Below are 23,500 nucleotides of genomic sequence, written 5' to 3'. Positions count from 1 at the left end.
ACACATCGGTTTCATTCCAAAAGGGACACACTTTGTGTGATGGTATGTAGTTTTTTTAACCGTAAAGACATTTTTAGTGTTCTATTTTGTATTATACATAAATTACCGAGCAATTTGTTCATGTTATATTCTTTTTACTCTAAAACATGCATAAAAATACTCAAAAAATAGCACGAAATCTCTGGCATCATTATTGTTGCTATATGCTCCCATCCAGTAGATGGCGGTATACAACTCTGAAGTCACGGCTGCCAAACAAAATAAGGAGCAGTAAAAGGAAGACTTTCTTTGCATGTCACGATATCGAGTGTAGTCAAGTGCTAGCAGCTGCTATTAAAACACAACGAAGAACGATACCAAGACGCTAATAAGTCACCGATAGTCTTTGCCTGCTATCATGGACATATTTATGTAATATAAAAGACGTCGTTAATTCTTCGTGTCAGGATAAACTCAGTGGGCGAGAAGCTTCTCAGGCTAGCTTAGCAAGCTAACTGCTACAAAGAGGCGGAAGTTATCAAACCATAGCTCAGCAGAGTTCAAGTGTGAGTGGAAAGTGTTGTTATTATGTGTGACGTACATATGCTGAGAGCACTGGTGAATCAGCGTTTAACTGCGGTTGTTGACGAAATATTTGTAGCGTTCGAAAGAACGCTAGCATGGTACGATGGGGAACTTTCTCGAACAAAAGAGGAAAACGAGCGACAACGTCAACAACTGCACGCTGCTGACAGGAAGCATCAAACTGTGTTACAAAGAGCAGGTTTGTTTCAATTTGTTTTTGCATGTTTACCAAAATTATATCTGATCATTTGTTTAGCACCGGAAGAGCTTTGGTGCTTCCGTGAAAAAGCACCGTTAGCGACATCCGGTGGAAAAGTGAAGTCAATATGTCACAAAATAACTTGTCAAAGTAAATAACTTGTCAAAGTAAAGACAGCCACCAATGCGTTTCATACCATTAATACACGCTGTCACGTGAGTCGTTCTCCAATGTATGAAAGGTTATCACTGCTTTTCTGTTTTTGATTATCAGCTTCAGTTCAGTGATCCATATCATATTTTCACTTCAGAAGAAAAGTGGTGAATAATAGACTTACATAACATCACTCTGGATTTGTGAATATGGAATTTTCCTAATAAACAAAGACATTTCACAGCATTCCGCAAATCTTTACGAAGGTTACATTGTAGAAACAAGACCATTATTGAAAGATATAAAAAGTAGAATAGAAACTTTGGTCCAAAATGCTTGAGAAGGGAACATTACAAACTCAGCAGGAAATGGGACGTATACTAGGACTTTTAGTCTAGGACTTTTAGTCTGTAGATTTTAGGACTAGATTCGAATGATTAGGGAATACCATTAAGCTAGTTTCTCTCTCTCTCACGCACACACAGAGAGATCTTCATTCATTCATTCATTTTCTACCGCTTTTTCCTCACAAGGGTCGCGGGGGGTGCTGGACCTATCCCAGCTGTCTTCGGGCAAGAGGCGGGGTACACCCTGGACTGGTCGCCAGCCAATCACAGGGCACATATAGACAAACAACCATTCACACTCACATTCATACCTATGGACAATTTGGAGTGCTATTAGCATGTTTTTGGAATGTGGGAGGAAACCGGAGTACCCGGAGAAAACCCACACGTGCACGGGGAGAACATGCAAACTCCACACAGAGATGCCCGAGGGTGGAATCTCCTAGCTCTGAGGTCTGCGCACTAACCACTAGACCGCCGTGCCGCCCCACAGAGATCTTGTCTTAACAATTCCTCTGTCATGTGATGGAGCAAAACTGGACTTTTCTAAAGTGTGTATTTGTCTTCTCATGTCCTGCAGACGTCCGTGAAGATATTCCCCCTGAGCAGCAGGAGTGGAGATGCAAGGTGGAGCAGGAGGAGCCGCATCCCCGCCACATTAAAAAGGAGGAAGATGATCATTTTGATAGTCTGGAACCATTTCCAGTGATGACTGTGCTCGTGAAGAGCGAAGACGATGACGACAAAGGTCAAAGTGAGGAAAAGAGAGAGCTGGAGCTTCCAAGCAGCAGCTCAACTCGGCAGCACACGACCATCGAAGCTGATGGAGGATCACAAGCAGACAACTTATTAGCGCCGCTATCGGATAGTGACGACACAACGTCAAACTGTCCTGACGCTAACAACGAAGGCTCTAAAGCTGATGAGACACATCCCACTCACAGCAGACGCTTTAAATGTCCTGAGTGTGACAAAGCTTTCAATGACCGTTATTGTCTGAAGAGACACATGAGAACGCACACAGGTGAAAAACCATACGTGTGCTCCGTTTGTGGTAAACGCGTCTCTTCGAATGCAAATTTGAAAGCACACACAAGAATACACACCGGAGAGAAACATTTTTCCTGTTCGGTGTGTGGTAAAAGTTTTATACACAATCAAGCTTTGAAAGCACACATAAGAACCCACAGTGGAGAGAAACCGTTTACCTGTTCAGTGTGTGGTAAAGGTTTCGGGGAAAATCAAGCATTGAAAATACACATGAGAACGCACACAGACGACAAACCGTTTGAGTGTTCATTTTGCGGTAAAAGATTCTGTCAGAAAGTAAATTTGACAGTACACACAAGAACGCACACTGGAGAGAAACCTTTCCCCTGTTCGTTGTGCGGTAAATGTTTTGTACGAAAACAGCAGTTGACATTACACACAAGAGTACACACCGGCGAGAAACCTTTTAAATGTTCAGTGTGTTGTATCGGATTTGCGCAGAAGCAGTATTTGAAAATACACAAAAGTATCCACACTCGAGAGAAAGTATTGAAATGCGGAGTGTGTGATGAGAGATTCTCCTATAAGTACCAACTTAAAACTCACAGGTGTGCTGGTGTAACAGCAGCAGTAAATGAAGCTTCTGGACTTTAAATAAACCGTCAAGACTTCCTGTTTGTATGTGGAAGTGTCTACCATTTGCAATAAAAATAATAACCCTCAGTCTGCTTTGTTTTTCATTGCTCTTGGCCACTTCCCCCAGTCTACAGCTAATAATAATAAACAATAAAAAGAAGATTAATATAAATTAATTAATTATTAAATTTAATTTTTATATGATTATTATTATTATAAACATAAATATTAAAATAATAAATAATAATGTGGAGAATAAATAAATCATAAATAAATAAAATAGTAATAGTAATCATAAATGCTCATATGATGATCAATATGTACTGTTTCTGTTTTGTATTGTTTTCTGTTTTTTGTGTAATGACACATCTCACCTGCGGGAGGCAGTAATTCACCGAATGTACAAGCTGGGTATTATCGGAAGTATTAAACCATGAAAAGGTTAGCATTCAGTGTAGTGTTTAGTCCACGTTAATGCCATTATTTCCACGATTGTCGGATATAGAGTACACGCCGGAGATAAAACTATTTCCTGTTCAGCGTGTGGTAAATGTTTTATACATAACTGGCCTTTGAATTAGTTGACTTTGTACAGTACATCAAGTGTGTAATGACACCTACTCACCTGCGGGAGGCAGTATTTCCCTAGAATGGACTAGCTGGGTATTATCGAAGTATTAAACCATGAAAAAGTTAGCATTCAGTATAGTGTTTAGTCCACGTTAATGCCATTATTTCCACGTTTGTAGGATATAGAGTACACACTGGAGATAAAACTATTTCCTTTTCAGCGTGTGGTAAATGTTTTATACATAACTGGTCTTTGAATTTGTTGAAAGGAACGCTACGTCACTTACACACGTTATAGGTTTAGGGTGTAACGACACCTCCTCACCTGAGAGAGGCAGTAATTCACTAGAATGGAGTAGCGCGTACAACCGGAAGTAGTCACCAATGAAAGACGAAGCTGAGCAGGGCGCATTCATTCCTTCATTTCTGCTTTTGTATTGTTGTCGTGTATAAAGTATACTTCATTAATTTTTAATATAAGGATAAATTCGTCTGAGTGAAGTTTGAATCTTCTCAGGCTAACCTAGCTTGCTAGCCACGGCGAAACTTCTCACCTCGTCGCCATACGCAGCGATCAAAGTGTTGTGATAGTATGAAAATGTGTAAAGTAGAAATACTAAGAGCGCTAGTGAATCAGCGACTAACTGCGGCTGTTGAAGAAATATGTATAGCGTTCGAAAGAACCATAGCAGAGTACGAGGAGGAACTTTGTCGAACAAAAGAGGAGAACGAGCGACAACGTCAACTACTGGAGGTTTTCAAGAACCCTCAAGTTGTGTTACACAGAGCAGGTTTGTTTCATTCTTACTCTCACACCGCGGGGGCGGGGGGGTCGAATTCCAAGCTAAAGACCCCCCCAAAATAAAGATGTGAGAGGCAACTTCATCTGTTTAAATTTTAAACCTTCAACATTGAGGCTGTATCTGGCAACATGACTTGCAGTGTTACACACACACGTGATGCACAACGTCACCGACCTACCACACAATACCTACATACAAATATACCCATGCTAAAAGTACAACCATATAGTCATGGCGCAAGGCATGCTGGGTAGCTTGTGGCAGGCTGGTATATGTTGATGATGTCATCAGGGAAGTAAACAATAAGGGATGTTAACATACTTTTATTAGCAAATGTTTTATTGCTTGGCTGCACGGAGTTCGAGTGGTTAGCGCACAGACCTCACAGCTAGGAGACCTGGGTTCAATTCCACCCTCGGCTATCTCTGTGTGGAGTTTGCATGTTCTCCTCGTGCATGCGTGGGTTTTCTCCGGGTATTCCGATTTCCTCCCACATTCCAAAAACATGCTAGGTTAATTAGCTAGCTCCAAATTGTCCATAAGTATGAATGTGAGTGTGAATGGTTGTTTGTCTATATTTGCCCTGTGATTGGCTGCCGATTGGCTCTCGCCCGAAGACAGCTGGGATAGGCTCCAGCATGCCCACGACCCTTGTGAGGATAAGCGGTAGAAAATGAATGAATGAATGTTTTATTGCTCATAGCTCACATTGTTGTTGTTGTTGTTGCTGGACTACCCAGCATGCCTTGCGGTCCTTGTAAATAAGAATTTATGAATTATGTTTACCGCTAAAAATGTTTACTTTTCCAGAGATATTTTCCAAAACATGTGTTTGTCTTCTTGTGGCCTTCAGACGCCAGTGAAGAAGATCAGGAATGGAGGAACTTTGTCGAACAAAAGATGGTGGAGCAGGAGGCGCCGAAGCCCCTTCACGTTAAGGAGGAAGAGGAGGATCGCAGCATCAGTCATTTTGAACGACTGGAAGATTTTGCAGTGACTTGTGTTCCTGTGAAGAGCGAAGATGATGAAGACGAAGCTCAAAGTGATGAGAGGAAAGGGGTGGAGCCTCCAAGCTGCAGCTCAATAGACCGCCATTTTGGTGGATCACAATCAGACAGCCTTTTCGCTCCACTGTCGGATAGCGACGACACGACGTCGCACTCTCCTGACGCTGATGATGAAGACGCTAAAGCTGAAAACACACATCATACGGACAACCGACACTTCAAATGTTCGGAGTGCGACAAATCTTTTAACGACCGTCGTAATCTGAAAAGACACATGAGAACGCACACCGGAGAAAAACCATACATGTGCTCCGTTTGTGGTAAAAGAGTCTCTTCAAGAGCGAGTTTGAACGCGCACACAACGATACACACAGGAGAGAAACCTTTTTCCTGTTCGGTGTGCGGGAAAGGTTTCGGACAGAGACAAGGTTGGAAAAGACACATGAGAACGCACACTGATGAGAAACCATTCATGTGCTTAGTTTGCGGGAGGAGATTTTGCCGAAAGGAGCATTTGACAGTGCACACAAGAATACACACCGGAGAGAAACCTTTTTCTTGTTCTGTGTGTGGTAAGTGTTTTATACAAAATCGATCTTTTAAAGCACACATATGTTTACACACGGGCCAGAAACATTTCTCCTGTTGAGTTTGTGATAAATGTGTGTGTGTTGTGTGTTAATAATAACAAGTGTGCTGGTGAGAACAGCATAACCACATACTGTATTAATAATAATAATGATGTTGTTGTACTGAAGCTAATCAATAAATAAAACAGTTCTTACCATGAATGTGACTTCTGGTTCACGTCTGTATATTTCCTCCACTTGATTTATCATCAGGGGCGTCACTATGTTCTGAGGACACGGGGGTGGGTGGCTGAGCCCCCTGGAAATGCACAGGATATGAATGAATGTAGTAGACATTAAAAAAAATCCAAAAAAAAAACAAATAAACAAAAACCGGGATATAATTTTCCCACTTTTGGACAGATTTAGGAGAGATACTCAATTATTTTAGGCCCCCATTAAATGTACACAAGTACACACAATCTACACTGCTAAACCGCTGCTCAAGCTCTGCAACCATTCTGTCCAGTGGACAGTCATCAATTATATAATAATCATTATTATATTATTAACTAGCCTATTATTATTACTATCATCATAATATAATTCTTCTTCTGATTATTACTTGAACCAGTCATGATGTGCTATACATATATATATATATACATATATATATATATATCGCTATATTGACGGTTACTATGGTACCCATTATGTCATTGTATGGTCATATCACCTCGTACTTTGGAACGTGACAAAAATTTAATTTAATTTAAGAGTTAAATTAAATTAATATATACATGTATAGCCTATTATTTATACATATGGACCAAAATGAGTATGAAAAAATATCAAATGTGATTTAATGAAGACTGGATTTTATATGTAATGAAAATGTATGAGTAGCAAGTCATTAAATATTTCAAGTTCTGGAAAAAAAATAGTGAAAAACCCAAACTTAATTGGGTTTACTGTGTATTTACCTTCCACGAGCAAACCATGCAGCTCCATCCATACTGAGTGCTCTTAAAGAGACAGTAACGTATATTCCTCTCCTAACACAAAGTTGAGATAACTCAAACGGTTTTCACATGACTTTTATTCATCACTACACAAATTATGTAATTAACCCCTCCCTTATGAAACCAGACTGCATGTATCGATTATTAAAACATGCAAAAAGTGTACTTTGGGTCCACAAATAATATCAATATTGGATTTATACAGTTGCTGTAGTTAGCTGCACTCATACGTGGAAGTCACTTCCTGTTTAAATGTTTATTCTCTGTTGTGTGTCGACATGTGCGCTGTCAAACTTGTCTTATACGAGTAACTTTTACCACAAAGCGTACAACTAAAAGGTTTCTCCCCCGAGTGTGTTCTCATGTGTTTGACCATGCTACTTTTGTCAGAGAATCGTTTTCCGCAAGACGAGCAACTGAACGGCTTTTCTCCTGTGTGTGTTATCATGTGTGATGCCATGTTTGACTTTCGGGAGAACCGTTCCCCGCAAACCGGGCATCTAAAAGGTTTTTCTCCGGTGTGCGTTCTCATGTGTGACACCATGTTCACCTTCACAGCAAAGCTTTTACCGCAAACTGAACAACTAAAAGGTTTCTCCCCCGTGTGCGTTCTCATGTGTTTTACCATACTGCTGTTATGGGAGAATTGTTTACCACAAACAGAACAACGAAAGGGTTTTTCTCCGGTGTGCGTTCTCATGTGCGACACAATTGAAAACCTTTGAGAGAACGTTATACCGCAAACCGCGCAACTAAAGGGTTTCTCTCCTGTATGCGTTCTCATGTGAGACTCCTTGTGGGATTTTCGAGAGAATCTTCGACCGCAAACCGAGCAACTAAAAAGTTTCTCTCCTTTGTGTGTTCTCATGTGTCGAGTCAACGTGCCCTTTTTGGTAAATGTCTTCGCACAAACTGAGCAAAGAAAACATTCTTTAACCGTTTTCTCTTCAGGGTGTTTGTCGGTTTCACAGTCTGCGTCGCTGCTCAAAGATTCGTGGCTGTCGTCTCCATCTTCATCAACAGGAGAGCGTGACGTGTCGTCGCTATCCGACAGCGGCGCCAAGAGGTTGTCTGCTCGCGATCCTCCACGGTGGTCTTCATCAGATTCCGTTCCCGTCGTCTCCTCACTCGGATTGAGATGAAACTGCGAGGACTCGGGTGGTTCTTCTTCGTGGTCTTCGATCTTCACAGAGACAATCGTCAGTGGCAGCTTGGTGAGACTGGTCTCCTCCAGCTCGAGAGGACTTTCTCCCTTTTGCGTGACCCAGAGTTCCTCCTCTTCCTCTTTAACGTGGGCGGGATGTGGATCCTTGCGCTTGGAAGTGTGTCTCGTTTCTTGGCGTCCAAACAGCTTTTGAGGGTCTGCAAGACAAACAGGAAATTCTTGAATATTTAACTAATTTATTATAGATTACTTAATAGATAATTATTAATATTTTTTTAATATTTTAAAATATTTTAAAAATATGTAAAAAAATATTAAACAAATAAAAGTTATTAATACATGTATACAAGTATAATAACATGTATTTAAAAACATATTTTAAATTTTTTTAATTTTTAAAAATTATAAAATTATGAAACAATATTTTAAAAATATAAATATTTTAAATAAATATTCAAAAAATATTAAAAATAATTTCAAAAACATTTGAAATTATTTTTAAAAATATTAAAAATATTTATTATAATTATTATTAACCTCCTAAGACGCGAACTCTTGCAAGGCATGCATTTTTACTATTTAGGCTAATTGGGACCCGTTGAGTGTAAAAACAAAGAATTATCTTTTTTACATGATGTAGTTTCTGAGAAAAATGAGGACATTTGTTTTTAAATTTGAGCGAACGCAGTAACGTCACAATTGCGTAATGACGTGCAAAATTTTATTTGTTGCCTGAACATAGCTGCAGTGCTAAGACAAAATTCCAAGCAACAACTTGTGCAAAGGGACACAAGTCATATGACGTGCTGCTAACAGTTGCAGGATGACAACTGATTATGTGATGCACTCAATTGTAATCTGATGCATGTTCAAATGAAATAAAACCATTACCAACCATAACCATTACCATAATTTACAAGAGTCAAGATGCAAAATTCAAAATGTCAAAGTGTTCTCAAAAAACTAGGGGGTTAAAAATGGTATAGTCACACTCTTGGTGAACCATGGATGGAAATCAGGTGATTTGTTTTGTTCATTGTGATGAAACAGTGAGGGTTTTTTTTTACCGTCATGGTCTTCAGTCTTCAAGGGTACCCGTTCCTCCTGAGCAACCCAGACTTCCTCTTCACCCTCCTCTTTAATGTTGGGAAGCTGTGGATCCACCTGCTTCACAGTGCATCTCCCAGCCTGAGACTGTCCTTGACGCCCAATCAGCAGTTTGCCGTCTGCGAGATACAATATTCAGATATTCAGTAATAATTGTAGGTACATCAACAATACCAGTCAAATTTTGAACATGCTATAAATAAACAAAACTGAATTTCAACAGTGTTGAACGTGTAACCCAATCTGCTCCACATCAACAGTGTACATTGGCCGCCATCTTGTATCAGATCATTACAGTACAGTACGGCTTCACGAAGCTCCTTTGGTTCTTTATATTAACCAAGATATTGTTTTAAATTATTAAACACAACATGTAAACATACCCTGACTGTGCAGCGACAAGTTAGTCGAGCAAACATTCAGTTGTTGTCGCTCGTTCGCCTCTCTTGTTCGAGTCGGTTCTTCCTCACCAGACGCCATTGTTGTTGTTTTTTTAAACTCCAGAATTTCGTCAGCAGTCGTTATTTGCCTTTCCTTTATCAGCTCTTTCATGCTTTTGAAGCCATTCCGTTACATTTTGTCGTCGTCGCCATTTGCCTCGTGTCGTCTAACTGCTATGTTGACAACTTCCGTTTGTAGCTTCTTCGTTTTGTTGTTTTTTATGCGACTGGTATTATGTACATTACCGCCATCTAATGGACATAAAATGCATTACAAGTGTGAAATTACAAAACAGTGAGTATGTACATTTCTCTGTCAAACTCAGCCCTGCTCACGTGAGGACTTTCTTTTGATTGACCTGCCATGCAGCGAATCATGAGTTAGTATCGCATTTGTAACAAAATGTGTAGTTTTTTCCGGTTTCGTCCACCCCCAACACTAATTTGCCAATAGCTGCTCTGCTCACGTGAGGACAGGGGTACAATTTTATTTTGATTGACCTGTCAGGCGGCCAATCATGAGTTAGTATCGCATTTGTAACAAATGTGTAGTTTTTTCCGGTTTCGTCCAACCTCAACATACTTCTGCCAATTGCTACTCTGCTCACGTGAGGACGGGGTACAATTTTGTTTTGATTGACACGCCATGCGGCGAATCACAGGTGAGGATTTATGCATTATGACACCCAACATCTTGCAGTAGCTAAATGTCACCAATAGATGGCAGCATTCTAAAGTCATACGCATTAGCGTCACCCAACAAACCCGGACGAGGAAACACCAAAATGGCGTTTGACGAAGAGGAAGGTATTGTTGTTGTCTTAATATGTGATTTTAATCCACGCGTACACGTACACACATATGTCGTGTAATATAGTAAACATATTTAATAATTGTTTGTATCTGGACACAATAATCCAAGCGCACTTTGACGCGTCTCGGGTTAGCTTAGCATGCTAGCTGCTAACACAGAGCCGTAGAAGTTGTCAACACATTGTTAAGCGGAGATAAAGTGTGAAAATGGAACTTTCTCCAACAAAAGAGGAGAACGAGCGACAACATCAAGTACTGGGCATTGTTTTCAAGAAGCATAGCAGAGCAGGTTTGTTTTATTATCACTTTCTATTGTCGATAGGAGTGTATATTATTTTTGGCGGATAATTGACTGCTTGTTTTTTCAACATCAACACTAAATCATTTGTCTTGTTGTGTCCTGCAGATGTCAGTGAAGAATATCTTCACAATGAGCAACAGGGGTGGAGATCTAGGATGGAGCAGAAGGAGTCGCAGCCCCCCTACATTAAAAAGGAAGAAGAGGAGCACTTTAAAGAGGTACAGAAGGAACCACGTCACATCCACATTAAAGAGGAAGCAGAGGAGCTACAGCCCTTCCAAATTAAAGAGGAAGTAGAGGAGCTACAACCCTTCCAAATTAAAGAAGAGGAGGAAGATTACAGAATCAGCCAGGAAGGAGAGTATTTTCAAGGAGTGAAGGAGTTCCCTGTGATGTCTGTTACTGTGAAGAGTGAATATGATGAAGGTGAGATGAGCGAATCGGAACCTCCAAGCGGCAGCTCGGCTCAACACAAGACAACAGAAGCTGAGGATGGAGACCACTGTGGAAGATCACAAGCACACAGCCTCATCGCTCCGCTCTCAGATAGTGACGACACAACGTCACACTCTCCCGACACGGACGACGAAGACTCTAAAGCTGATAAGACATGTCGTACTTACAACACACATTTTAAATGCTCTCAGTGTAGTAAAACTTTTAATGACCGTAGTAATCTGAAAATGCACATGAGAATACACACAGGAGAGAAACCATTCACTTGTTCGGTGTGTGGTAAAAGTTTTACTCAGAAATCAAGTCTGACAGCACACACGAGGACACACACTGGAGAGAAACCCTTCAGTTGCTCAGTTTGCGGTATAACATTCTCACAAAAGTTTTCAATTGTGTCGCACATGAGAACACACACTGGAGAAAAACCTTTTTGTTGTTCCGTTTGTGGTAAACAATTCTCTCACAACAGCAGTATGGTAAAACACATGAGAACGCACACAGGAGAGAAACCTTTTAGTTGTTCAGTTTGCGGTAAAAGCTTCACTGTGAAGGTAAACATGGTGTCGCACATGAGAACGCACACCGGAGAAAAACCTTTTAGGTGCTCAGTTTGCGGGGAACGGTTCTCCCGAAAGTCAAACATGGCATCACATATGATAACACACACAGGAGAAAAACCTTTCAGTTGCTCGGCTTGTGGTAAAAGATTCTATGACAAAAGTAGCATGGTGAAACACATGAGAACACACACGGGGGAGAAACCATTTAGTTGTACGCTTTGTGGTAAAAGTTACTCTTATAAGACAAGTTTGACAGCGCACATGTCGACACACAATGGAGAATAAACGTTTTTTTTTGCGGATTTTGCTAAAAGATGGTCAAATCAAAGAAGTCACCTTTAGTGATGATCTCCTGTGTGTATACCACCAGATGCCCTCAAGACTTGAACCATGTTGATACAATACCTGGTAAATATCGTATGTCTGAAAATGTGCCTCATTGTCTTTTATTTCAATATGTCAGATATAAAAAAATACATTTTGCTGTGAAACTTTAGCAATAAAGTTTATTTCATCAATCTGATAATAGCATCATGTCAACGGGTGTCCCAATTCCGATATGATATCTATATAATCTTCTGGCTGTATCGACCAATACGAATATCAAGCCAATTGCAGTGGCTATCACTGCTAGCAAATCATATCCATCACAAAACAATATCAGTTATTATTGTGTTATTGTCACTTTCAAAGCTGTTTCTTTGGACCGGGAAGCGTTTTTGATTACTAGCTAAACATGGAACTCTTGTCAGTTGTTTTTTCTAGCCGATTTGTCAGTTTAAGTAAAGTATTCACAAGCGGAAGTGTAGCACCACCTTCGATTGTGCATATAAAGCTGCATAAAACCCTCCACAGTGCAACCCAACACTCTGTTGGTACTTGCAGAAATAAAATCCACCAGACAACTGACTCTGACCACCAGAGTCAGTTGTCCGCATAAAGGCCCATGCAGTGTCTTCTGGTCATTCGTCATACAGATGTCGATGAATTCTTGTCTCTAGCATATTTCTCCATCAGATTCATACAGTAAACCTCGGATATATCGGACTCGGATATATCGGAAATTCGCTCACAACAGACAGATAAAAAAGTACCAATTTTTCTGTAATGCATTTCCAATAAAAATTCATTGCATATATCGGATTTTTTATTATGGATTTCACCTATTTTGGACAAAATCTCCAGTCCCATTCCAATGCATTTCCATTAAATTTCCCTCCCATATATCGGATGGCCGCATCGTGGCGCTCCGATTCGCCGAATCGTGACAGGCCGCTATACGACGTCATTTGCAGCGTTTGCAGCGTTGCCTGCGCGTCCAGGTACATTGGAAACATATGCAAGGAAGTGCCTTTTTATAACGGATAAAATCCGATTTACGCATATACCGGATATAAATCCGGTATATGCGGTATATGCGTAAAACAGACATTTTCCGGTATACGCATATAACGGATTTCGATTATGTCGGACAAAACCAGTGGGAACAATTGAATCCGATATATCCGAGGTTTACTGTATATTTATATATTTATAATTACAGAAATTTACAGAGCATGAGGGAGAGCAGTTCAATTACAGCACATGCAGTGTTCATTTCCTAGCTTCTAGCTTCAAAATAAAACACTTTCAAATAACTGCTTTCCACTTCCCCACAAGTAATTTATATGGAGCCTATCCCATCTGTCTTCGGGCGAGAGGCGGGGTACACCCTGGACTGGTCGGCAGCCAATCACAGGGCACATATAGACAAACAAGAGAACTGTGTGCTAACCACTAGACCGCCGTGCAACGCAAATTGTAACTTAACTCAAAATAGTGACAACAGAACATGGAAAAGGTTTTTCTTTAGTGTGTATTCGCATGTGTCTTTTTAAAGCACTGCTTTGTCCAAAACCTGTACCGCACACTGAACAGGAAAATGGTTTCTCCCCAGTGTGCACTCTCATGTGTCGCACAAGACTTGTTTGGTAAAAATAGCTTTTGCCACAGCTTGAACATGAATATGGTTTTTCTCCGGTATGTATTGTCATGTGTGTTTTTAATTGACTCTTATGTGCAAAACCTGTAGCACACACTGAACAGGTATATGGTTTCTCACCAGTGTGTATTCTTATGTGTTTTTTAAGATTTGATTGGTCATGAAAGCTTTTCTTGCAGCTTGAACATGAATATGGTTTCTCTCCGGTGTGTATTCTCATGTGTTTTTTAAGGTTTGTTTGGTTACGAAAACATTTATTGCAGGTAGAACATGAATATGGTTTTTCTTCAGTGTGGATTCTTATGTGCTGCTTCAAAAGACTATTACGTCCAAAACCTGTACCACAAACTGAACAGGTATATGGTTTCTCACCAGTGTGTATTCTCATGTGTTTTTTAAGGTTTGTTCGATAATGAAAGCTTTTGTTGCAGCTCGAACATGGATATGGGTTTTCTTCTTCGGTGTGTATTGTCATGTGTTGTTTCAAATGATCATTTCGTGCAAAACCTGTACCACACACGGAACATACGTATGGTTTCTCACCAGTGTGTATCCTCATGTGTTTTTTAAGGTTTGCTCGGTCGTAGAAGCTTTTGTTGCAGCTTGAACATGAATTCGGGTTTTCTTCTTCGGTGTGTATTGTCATGTGTTGTTTCAACTGATCATTTCGTGCAAAACCTGTACCGCACACTGAACAGGTAAACGGTTTCTCACCTGTGTGTATCCTCATGTGTGTTTTAAGGTTTGTTTGGATACGAAAACTTTTGCCACAGCTTAAACATGAAAATGGTTTCTCTCCAGTGTGTATTGTCATGTGTCTTTTTAAATTCTGATTTCGTCTAAAACCTATACCACAGAGAGAACAGGTAAAAGGTTTTTCTTTATCGGGTATTCCTGTGTGGATTGTGAATTGTACCTTCTCAAAGTTTCTTTTATCGCACATCGAGCAGAAGTATGGTTCATCTCCAGTGTGTGCTCTCTTGTGCTCAAAAGTCTGATCACACTGAGCGCATTTCAAGCGTGTGTTGTCAGTGGGACATGTCTGATCAGCTTTAGAGTCTTCATCATCAGTGTCAGGAGAGTGTGACGTCGGGTCGTCACTATCTGATAGTAAAGCTAAGAGGTTGTCTGCTTGCGGTCCTCCACAGTGGTCTCCATCAGCTTCTATTTTCATGTGCTCCACCTCTCTCTTCTCCTCAGGTTCACCTTTGTCTTCATCTTCCGTCTTCACTGGGATGACAATCACTGGGAATTCCGCCAGTGCTTCAAGATGCTCTCCCTCCTGACTGATTATGTGATCCTCGTCTTCTTCTTTATTGTGGAAGGGAAGTTCTAGTCTCTCCTCCTTTTCTTTAATGCACTGATGTTCTTCACTAATATCTGCAGGACACCAGAAGACATACACATGCTTTACAACAAATGTAAGTAAATAAAATGAAAAGAGATTCATTCATTTTCTACCGCTTTTCCTCACGAGGGTCGCGGGGGTGCTGGAGCCTATCCCAGCTGTCTTCGGGCGAGAGGCGGGGTACACCCTGGACTGGTGGCCAGCCAATCACAGGGCACATATAGACAAACAACCATTCACACTCACATTCATACCTATGGACAATTTGGAGTCGCTAATTAACCTAGCATGTTTTTGGAATGTGGGAGGAAACCGGAGTACCCGGAGAAAACCCACGCATGCACGGGGAGAACATGCAAACTCCACACAGAGATGGCCGAGGGTGGAATTGAACCCTGGTCTCCTAGCTGTGAGGTCCACGCACTAACCACTTGTCCACCGTGCCGCCCGACTTCAATTCAAAACGCCATAATAATCACAATAATCATAATAATATCAGCTACTTCAAGCTAAAAAATGAACTTCCTGCTTCCACACATCCGGAACACAATTACAGCAACACACACAAGCACATTATGTCTACCAATATGAGTGATGCACATTTAAAGGTGACTTTAGGGGTGTTATTTTATGTCTAAAGGGCTCTAATAATGTTAAACATATATAGAAGATCATAAACAATTTTTCTATGCGCCTAGACTACAAAAATATTTGCTTTATGAATAAGGAATCCTACTTTGCAGAAATTCCCTCATCAAAAAATGAGGGGGTTAAAAAGGCAGAATGATGCAATAAATTATGAAATTATTTAATTAATGAAATTAATCGTACGGTTATTGTACTGTTCTGCTCACTTGGACTGTTTATGAAATGATGAGGACTTTGGTGGTTTACCTTCATGGTCTTCGGTCTTCACAGGCACAACTCCCTTTTGAGCAATCCAGAGTTGTTCCTCCTCTTCCTCTTTAACGTTGGGGGGCTGTGGATCCTCCGGTTTCAAAGTGGAGCCCCCACTCTGAGCCTGAGGGGGACATCCTTGACGTCCAATCAGGGGCTGTGCATCTGCAGGATACAAATGATTTGTATATTTACAAATATTAACCTTAGGATTTATGCTAAATGATTAATATTAACATTAACATACAATTAAACAATTAATATTAACATTGTAACATACCTTGACTGTGAAAAATGTTAGTCGAGCAAACCTCCTGTTCTTCTCGCGATTTCTCGTACTCCTCTCTTGTTCGAGACACTTCTTCCTCACCCGACGCCATTTTTCTTCAAAACACCTCCGAAATGTAGTCAGTGGTAGCTGAGTTGTCTTTTTTCTTATCAACTCTTTCATGCTTTTGGGGTTATTCCATTCCATTTAGTCGCCATCGCCATTTGCCTCGTGCAGTCTTACTTCTTCGTTTTTTTAATGGCGGTGGTAGCCAAGCTACAGTTATTTGGTGCATTAGCACCACCTAGCGATTGTTTCATCACTAAATATTAGTCTCGGTTTCACCCACGTTATCGTAGCATTTGTAGTTTTACACATTTGTTTACATTCATGCATCATGTCTGCGAAGCGATGTGTTGATAACTTCCGGTAAGTGTTAGTTAGCAAAGAACTACAAACGAATGTGGATGACATCATCAAAGGACTTCCGGTTTGTATTTTGCTAGCATGCTAATGTTACGGGTCCCCAACGTGGGCACCGTAAGGCAAAGGACTTCCGGTTTGTATTTTGCTAGCATGCTAACGGCACATGCTAATGTCACGGGTCCCAGATAAATTATATGAGCAGCAAAATGAGGACGATGCGTAGCGTTCCCTTGCAGATTGCGTCTAACGCAACACAGGAAGTGTTTCCGTATAGCGGTCCGGCTGCAACTGGAGAGATACGACAGTTCCGCCTCACACCGTATCACACAAACTGCAAATCCACCTCCACCAATGTCAATACATAGAACCATCACATTTCAGAAATATTAATAATTTCTACACTTTCACATAGTATATTACCTCAATAATCACTAAATTAAACTAACTAACTCACGCTGCGTATGAATAACCCAACGGTACGCATACCGTATTGTACGCTAACTGGTTATTCTACATAAACCCCCGACTGCCAAAAAACACGCTAACCGGGGATTTAATACATCACAATTGTCAAATGTTTTTAAAATTAGCTTTTAATTATCCACCTTTAGAAAAAAAACAAGGTTTAACATTGTGCGGAAGCCATATTTTAGTTAAAGACATTATAACGCGCTAAGGCCGCCTACTGCAATAACAGAGTGCAGAATGTCCGCCATTTTAGTAAGCAAGCGAGCACAGCATGGCTAGGTGCATGGCGGGTGATATGCTAGCTCCGGGTGGAGTATAAAATGAATTTATTGCGTTTGAGTCATTTTATTAACTTTATTTATTGAACAGAATGCATATATTAGTAGATTAATGTATGTGGCCTAACTTTGCTCAGAAATATTAATATAAAAAACGATACATGTAACAATGAGTCATGATCATCTATATTTTGTTAAGCATGTTAACAAAGACAACGATGAAGCGGATGTTAGCAAAGCAGCTTCACTTGCTGCTGCTGTTCTAACCAGCACACCCGTGATTGTTAACCTGGTACTGATGAGAGAATCGTTCAATCGTTCACTTTCTCACTTGTGTGTACTTTCGTGTGCGCTTTCAAAAATTCGATCCTTACGAAACCCTTCCCACACACTGAACAAAAAAAACTTTTCTCCCCGGTGTGCGTTCTCGTGTGTCTTACGAGCGCTTTTCGCTCGCAGAAGCTTTTGCTGCAGACCGAACAGGCGTATGGTTTTTCCCCAGTGTGCCTTCTCATGTGTACTTTGAAATCGTGACTTTGTACAAATCCTTTACCGCACACAGAGCAGTTAAAAGGTTTCTCTCCGGTGTGCGTTTTCACATGCCTCGCGAGTGCCGTGCGTTCACAAAAGCTTTTGTTGCAGACCGAACAGGCATATGGTTTTTCTCCGGTGTGCCTTCTCATGTGTCTATTCAAATAAGGATTTGACACAAAACCTTTCCCGCAGAGGGAACAGGAAAAAGGTTTCTCTTGAGTGTGCATTCTTATATGTGTCGTCAAATGTACCTTCTGAGAAAATCGTTTCCCACAGAGCGAGCACGCGAACGGACTTTCTCCCGTGTGTATCCTCATGTGGACTTTCAAATACTGATTCCGTATGAAACCGATGCCGCACACTGAACAGGAAAAAGGTTTCTCTCCGGTGTGTATTCTCGTGTGCATTCTCATCTCAAACTTTCGTGTGAAACCCATACCACACACTGCGCAGGAAAAAGGTTTCTCTCCAGTGTGTTTTCTTGTGTGTTCTGTCAACTGCGCCTTCTGAAAGAATCGTTTGCCGCAAACTGAGCACATGAACGGTTTCTCTCCTGTGTGATTTCTCAGGTGTCTTTCCAGATTTCCTTTGTTAACAAAAGTTTTGTCGCACTCAGAACATTTCCAGCGTGTGCTGTCAGTGCGACATGTGTTATCGGCTTTAGAGTCTTCATCATCAGTGTCACAAGAGTGGGATGTTGTGTCGTCATTGTCTGATAGTGGAGCTAAGAGGCTGTCTGCCTGTGATGCTCCACAGTGGTCTCCATCGGCTTCTGTTGTGCTTGGAGGCTCCCTCTCTCGCTCCTCCTCACTTTCTTCCTCATCTTCACTCTTCACAGAGACACTAATCACTGAGAACTCATCCAGTCCATTAAAATACTCTCCTTCCCGGCTGATAGTGTGTTCCTCCTCTTCCTCCTTCATGGAGGTGTAGCGTGGCTCTTCCCGTTCGCCTTTAATGTGGACATGCTGAGGCTCTTCTTCTTCTTCTTTAATGTAGGGGGGCTGTGGCTCCTCTTGCTCCACCCTGCATGTCCACTCCTGCTGCTCAGGGGGGAGATGTTCTTCACAGACGTCTGCAGGACACAAGAAGACAAACACACACTTTAGAAAAGTGACGGCCATGTTGTCATGGAGATGAATGGATTAGATCAGCGATTCCCAAAGTGTGTGGCCATGGTGGTACTACAGGTGGGCCATGAGAGGTCATTAAAAATATTATTCATTTTTGCAAATATTATTTTTACAATTATTTTACTTAATTATTCATTATTTTATTTTATATTATTGACATTTTATTATTTTATTAATTATTATTATTTTAACAAAATATTTATAGGCCTAAGTAATAATCTATTGAGTGTTATTGACCTGTCATAATAGTATAGCAGTATACTAGTAGTATAGTATAGTATAGTAGTATAGTGGCGGGAGATAGAAAGACAAAATTACGAGATAAAAAGTCGAAATCACGAGATTTGCTAAGTACAATTCCATGTGAATTCACCAGTAAATGAAGTATTTCATGATTTGTAAAGCCACACTTAAAGTACTAACAAAATGTACTCATAATCCATGTCTGAACAGGAGAGAAAAGCTGCTACTGCTCTTCTACAATTCTATCTCATAATTTCGACTTTCGTATCTCTAAATTTTCATCTTTCAACTTTAATTTCAGAGATTTAGCAAATAAAAAATGGCATCATGCGACAAAGTCAACAGTTGCTACCTTTTCGGACCTCCCATTGGACAACATGGGAATGCCATACAAAAATATAAATACCAGTCTTCCTGTAGACATGGCCTAACGTGCATGCGCGATTATGTCACCAACAACCCATCGACTACTAAATTTGGATAACAATCCAGCCCTAGTAAACATGGAAACATAGTAAACATGTAAACATACCGTCAACGTGTAGCTCGATTTGAGTTTTGCTAGCAGTAGCCATTTGTTGTCGTTCGTCGGCCTCTCTTGTTTGGGAAAATTCCTCTTCGCGCGACGCTATCTATCTTTCTAACATCCCGCATATTTCCTCAGTTGCCGCCATTAGTCGCTCCTTCACCAACTCGTTCAACACTTTGAATGTTTTAACTCGATTAGGCTTGTTGTCGTAGTCCTTTGTGTCGCATTTGCCGTAAAGCGATGCTAACTTCCGCCGTTTTCTTCTTCGGTAAAAGTCGTGACGTCACACTACTGCTATCTTGCGGAGATGTTGCGCTATTGAATGAGTCTTTCACTCGTTTTGGATTAATTTCTTCTCCATAAAGGATTTGTTCGGATGTGGAACCATCACCGGATTGTTGTTAACTATCGCGTTGTTGTTGTCACGTGTTTTAAGGGTCCGAGATGACGTATTCCACAATGTAGGCTTATTATTCACAACCTCCGGGAATCGGAATTTTTCTGCGCCCCTCGGCAACACTCGGGTAACATCGGAAAAATCCGGTCGCTGGTAGACTCACGACTTCAAAGTAAAGCACACCAGTGCACAACTTCCGGGAACCGTGACTTATCCGCACCCCTCGGCAACACTCGGTTAACATCGGAAAAATCCGGTCGCTGGTCGACTCACGCCTTCAAAATAAAACACACCAGTGCAAAACCGGAAAGCAGAGTACAAAATAAAGGCACAGAACGAAAAGAAATTAGGAAAACTTACATACTACTTACAGAAATGAGTCCAAACTAGGAACAACAAATAAAAAAAGAAAGACAACACGCGTCTATTGTTTAGATAACAATATACAAGCAGTTTATTAACAGCTAAAGGTCGAGACACACCAAACACTTTTTTTTCTTTAAATAAATCAGTTTTAGCTACTCAAAACCTGCCTTGGAGGTACGCTTCAGTGAAGTATATATCTGCATTTGGTTAATCATAACATTATGTGAGAATTTACTCAAAGGTTTGATATTTTTGTCCCCCTAAAATATATTTTTTACCAGTGGTACTAGTTTTCCATAAATATGAAAAATGCCTTAATTATTGAAGATGTGGCATACTGTATTTATTATGTTATTTTATTATTTATATTTATATATATATATATATATATATATATATATGTATATATTTATGTATAAACTATTACAAACTATTACAAAGTTTTCCTCGAGTGTGCGTCCTCACGTGTAATGTCAAAACGTCACGTCGAGAGAATGTTTTACCGCAGAACGAACAGCTGAATGGTTTTTCTCCGGTGTGCGTCCTCATATGTTTTACAAAAGTTGAATTTAAAGTGAATCTTTTACCGCAAACCGAACAACCAAAAGGTTTCTCTCCAGTGTGTATTCTCATGTGACAGACCATATTTGATTTCTCAGAGAAACATCTACCACAAACTGAACAACGAAACGGTTTTTCTCCTGTGTGTCTCCTCATGTGGCGAATTAAAGCACCGTTATTGGGTAAAGTTTTAGCGCAAACTGAGCAGGTCGTCTTGCCGTCCCCCGATGTCATGTCGTCATCATCTGATAGTGGAGCTATGAGGTGGTACGCTTGTGATCCTCCTCGATGGTCTCCATCGGGTCCTGTTGTCATGTATTGCGGTAAGCTGCGGCTTGAAGTCTCCACCCCTGTGTTGACCTCACTTGGACTAAGATGAAGCAGTAAGGACTCCGCTGGTTTCTCTTCATGGTCTTCAGTCTTCACGGGGACTCTCGTCAAGTTGGTGTCCTCCAGCCTCAGAAGATGCTCTCGCTCTTGAGTGAACTGGAGTTCTTCCTTTTCCTCTTCAATGTGGAGGAGCTGTGGATCCTCCAGCTTCAAAGTGGAGCTCACGCCCTGCAGGTGAGGGGGACATTCTTCTTGATGACTGATCAGTTTGTGGGTGTCTGCAGGACACAAGAAACAATCACAATCACAGCTATGTCTTAAGTATAAATGGGGGTCAAACAAGCGTATTCACAACTATATATGCCAATTTAATCTAGTAGAAAACATGAACCACGTCAATTGTAGGCTACTAGGGAAGCAACTTAAATATATATGCTGCATCTGTATGGAAAACCAGCACAACAAAATTGTGAAGGACACACACAACAATGTATTCATCAGGGGCGTCACTAGGTTCTGGGGACAGGGGCGGCTTAGCCCCCTGGAGATGCACAGGATATGTAGTAGACATTCAGAAAAATTAAAAAAATCCAAAAAACAAATAACGAACAAGAACCGGGATATAATTTTCCCACTTTTGGACAGATTTAGTAGAGATTCTCAATTATTTTAGGCCACCATTAAATGTACACAAGTACACACAATACACACTGCAAAACCGCTGTTCAAGCTCTGCAACCATTCTGTCCAGTAGACAGTCATCAATTATATAATAATCATTATTATATTATTAATTAGCCTATTATTATTACTATCATCATTATTCTTCTTCTGATTATAATTACTACTATTACTACTACTACTACTAGTAGTAGTAGTAGGCTAGTATTAGCCTGCTTACTGGCTTGCTTATTAGCCTGCTTTTGCCCTATTATATAAAATTTGTCAGAGTTTTTTTGTAAAAAAAAAAAAATCAATAAAAATATTAATAAAAAATATCAAATTATTTAGGGGGAAGGCTGAAGTTGATGTGGTGCAAAAACTTTTCCTGTATTCACGCAAGTCCCACTGCACACTCACACAGTTTAAGCACATAACACTTTGTCAACATGCACCGTTATCGGCTATTTTCAATGTGAAATTACACATGAGTACAACACCGCCCTCTGGTGGACAATTTGCTAAATATCAATTAATATGTACAGTATTAATAGTAATTTTTGTATTGTTGTTTGTAATTGTTGATTATGAGTATACTAAAATTAGGTTTAGGTCCTCCCACAGCCATTGGCTGTATGTAGTTGAACGTTTGTGGTCAACTTTCGAACGTAATGATGTCGAATTTAGCAGTAGAGCGCCACCTCCAGCTTTGAACCGTTCAAGCTCACTACGAACAAAAGCAGAATGTTCGTAAAGGTACCTCCGATATGTAGCACAATTTGAGTCTTGCAAACAGCTTCCAGTTCTTGCCGATGACGCTCCTTCTCTTCTCTCGTTCGACAAAGTTCCTCCTGGTACGACGCTATCGTTCTTTCAAACAGTTCCAATATATCGTCAGCGGCCGCCATTAGTCGCTCCTTTACCAACTCTTTCAACATTTTGTTGTCGTTTTTTTAAAGATATGTGTTGCTACTTTTCTCCCTTTTCCTTCTAACGTCTTCCGTCTTTGTTTTCTTCATTTGTTTATTAAAAGTGGTAGTGGTGCATTACCGCCCCCTCTGTCGTATTACAGCATTACATTCTCCATCATAGTCTTATAATGGTGTGCTGTGTATATACTGTATTGTTAAATTATTCACAAGAATAATTAATAAATTAAATGCAAAATCACGAATATATTTTAATACAATAAAAAATACTGGTATCAGCATCTGTATCGACAAAACTGGCTTTGTAGTTACTTGGTATCGAATGAAAAATAACATTTGCGATTTCGTTCAGCCCAACACTGAGCTGCACTGCTCACGTGAAGACAGTGGTCTTTGTTTTGATTGACACGTCATGCGGCCAATCACACACGAGGATTTTTCATACAGCCG

General features: G+C 40.4%; 4 protein-coding genes across 4 annotated transcripts; 1 reads left to right on the top strand and 3 right to left on the bottom strand.

The window, feature by feature from the left end:
• Positions 1-258: 258 nt before the first annotated feature.
• LOC131108504 (uncharacterized) lies at positions 259-12,621 on the top strand. The gene is made up of 8 exons (XM_078790493.1): positions 259-763; positions 1,844-2,904; positions 3,995-4,250; positions 5,116-5,913; positions 7,812-7,950; positions 8,052-8,182; positions 10,615-10,674; positions 10,792-12,621. Exons 1-8 carry the CDS (start codon positions 568-570, stop codon positions 11,985-11,987), a joined length of 3,837 nt encoding a protein of 1,278 aa, XP_078646619.1. The 5' UTR covers positions 259-567; the 3' UTR covers positions 11,988-12,621.
• Positions 6,906-9,787, bottom strand: LOC131109142 (uncharacterized). The gene is made up of 3 exons (XM_078790617.1): positions 9,516-9,787; positions 9,093-9,251; positions 6,906-8,222 (listed from the first exon to the last, which is right to left on the bottom strand). The coding sequence occupies exons 1-3, from the start codon at positions 9,682-9,684 to the stop codon at positions 7,117-7,119; spliced, it is 1,434 nt and encodes a 477-aa protein (XP_078646743.1). The 5' UTR covers positions 9,685-9,787; the 3' UTR covers positions 6,906-7,116.
• Positions 10,443-16,704, bottom strand: LOC131109141 (uncharacterized). The gene is made up of 3 exons (XM_078790613.1): positions 16,209-16,704; positions 15,926-16,093; positions 10,443-15,063 (listed from the first exon to the last, which is right to left on the bottom strand). Exons 1-3 carry the CDS (start codon positions 16,306-16,308, stop codon positions 13,508-13,510), a joined length of 1,824 nt encoding a protein of 607 aa, XP_078646739.1. The 5' UTR covers positions 16,309-16,704; the 3' UTR covers positions 10,443-13,507.
• Positions 16,705-17,200: 496 nt separating this feature from the next.
• On the bottom strand, positions 17,201-23,149 carry LOC131108512 (uncharacterized). The gene is made up of 3 exons (XM_058059501.2): positions 22,882-23,149; positions 21,002-21,739; positions 17,201-18,977 (listed from the first exon to the last, which is right to left on the bottom strand). Exons 1-3 carry the CDS (start codon positions 23,057-23,059, stop codon positions 17,680-17,682), a joined length of 2,214 nt encoding a protein of 737 aa, XP_057915484.2. The 5' UTR covers positions 23,060-23,149; the 3' UTR covers positions 17,201-17,679.
• Between the last annotated feature and the right edge of the window lie 351 nt (positions 23,150-23,500).

Source organism: Doryrhamphus excisus, linkage group LG5, assembly GCF_037039965.1.
Source record: "Doryrhamphus excisus strain RoL-2023G ecotype Guam linkage group LG5, RoL_Dexc_Guam_v1.1, whole genome shotgun sequence".
Taxonomy (NCBI): Eukaryota; Metazoa; Chordata; class Actinopteri; order Syngnathiformes; family Syngnathidae; genus Doryrhamphus; species Doryrhamphus excisus.
This window is presented reverse-complemented; position numbering and strand designations above follow the sequence as displayed.

What these genes read in the sequence shown, in the direction of transcription:
- LOC131108504 (XM_078790493.1), top strand. Translation starts at nt 568, where the DNA reads ATGTGTGACGTACATATGCTGAGAGCACTGGTGAATCAGCGTTTAACT. An exon ending in GGGCCAGAAACATTTCTCCT is followed by an intron (nt 5,914 to 7,811) that starts GTTGAGTTTGTG and finishes TTTTCTCTTCAG; the next exon opens with GGTGTTTGTCGGTTTCACAG. An exon ending in CAAGAAGCATAGCAGAGCAG is followed by an intron (nt 10,675 to 10,791) that starts GTTTGTTTTATT and finishes TGTGTCCTGCAG; the next exon opens with ATGTCAGTGAAGAATATCTT.
- LOC131109142 (XM_078790617.1), bottom strand. Translation starts at nt 9,684, where the DNA reads ATGAAAGAGCTGATAAAGGAAAGGCAAATAACGACTGCTGACGAAATT. An exon ending in CTTGTCGCTGCACAGTCAGG is followed by an intron (nt 9,252 to 9,515) that starts GTATGTTTACAT and finishes TGTATCTCGCAG; the next exon opens with ACGGCAAACTGCTGATTGGG. An exon ending in GAAGACTGAAGACCATGACG is followed by an intron (nt 8,223 to 9,092) that starts GTAAAAAAAAAC and finishes TTTGTCTTGCAG; the next exon opens with ACCCTCAAAAGCTGTTTGGA.
- LOC131109141 (XM_078790613.1), bottom strand. Translation starts at nt 16,308, where the DNA reads ATGGCGTCGGGTGAGGAAGAAGTGTCTCGAACAAGAGAGGAGTACGAG. An exon ending in TAACATTTTTCACAGTCAAG is followed by an intron (nt 16,094 to 16,208) that starts GTATGTTACAAT and finishes TGTATCCTGCAG; the next exon opens with ATGCACAGCCCCTGATTGGA. An exon ending in GAAGACCGAAGACCATGAAG is followed by an intron (nt 15,064 to 15,925) that starts GTAAACCACCAA and finishes GGTGTCCTGCAG; the next exon opens with ATATTAGTGAAGAACATCAG.
- LOC131108512 (XM_058059501.2), bottom strand. Translation starts at nt 23,059, where the DNA reads ATGTTGAAAGAGTTGGTAAAGGAGCGACTAATGGCGGCCGCTGACGAT. An exon ending in AATTGTGCTACATATCGGAG is followed by an intron (nt 21,740 to 22,881) that starts GTACCTTTACGA and finishes TGTGTCCTGCAG; the next exon opens with ACACCCACAAACTGATCAGT. An exon ending in TCGAGGAAAACTTTGTAATA is followed by an intron (nt 18,978 to 21,001) that starts GTTTGTAATAGT and finishes TGTGTCCTGCAG; the next exon opens with ACGTCTGTGAAGAACATCTC.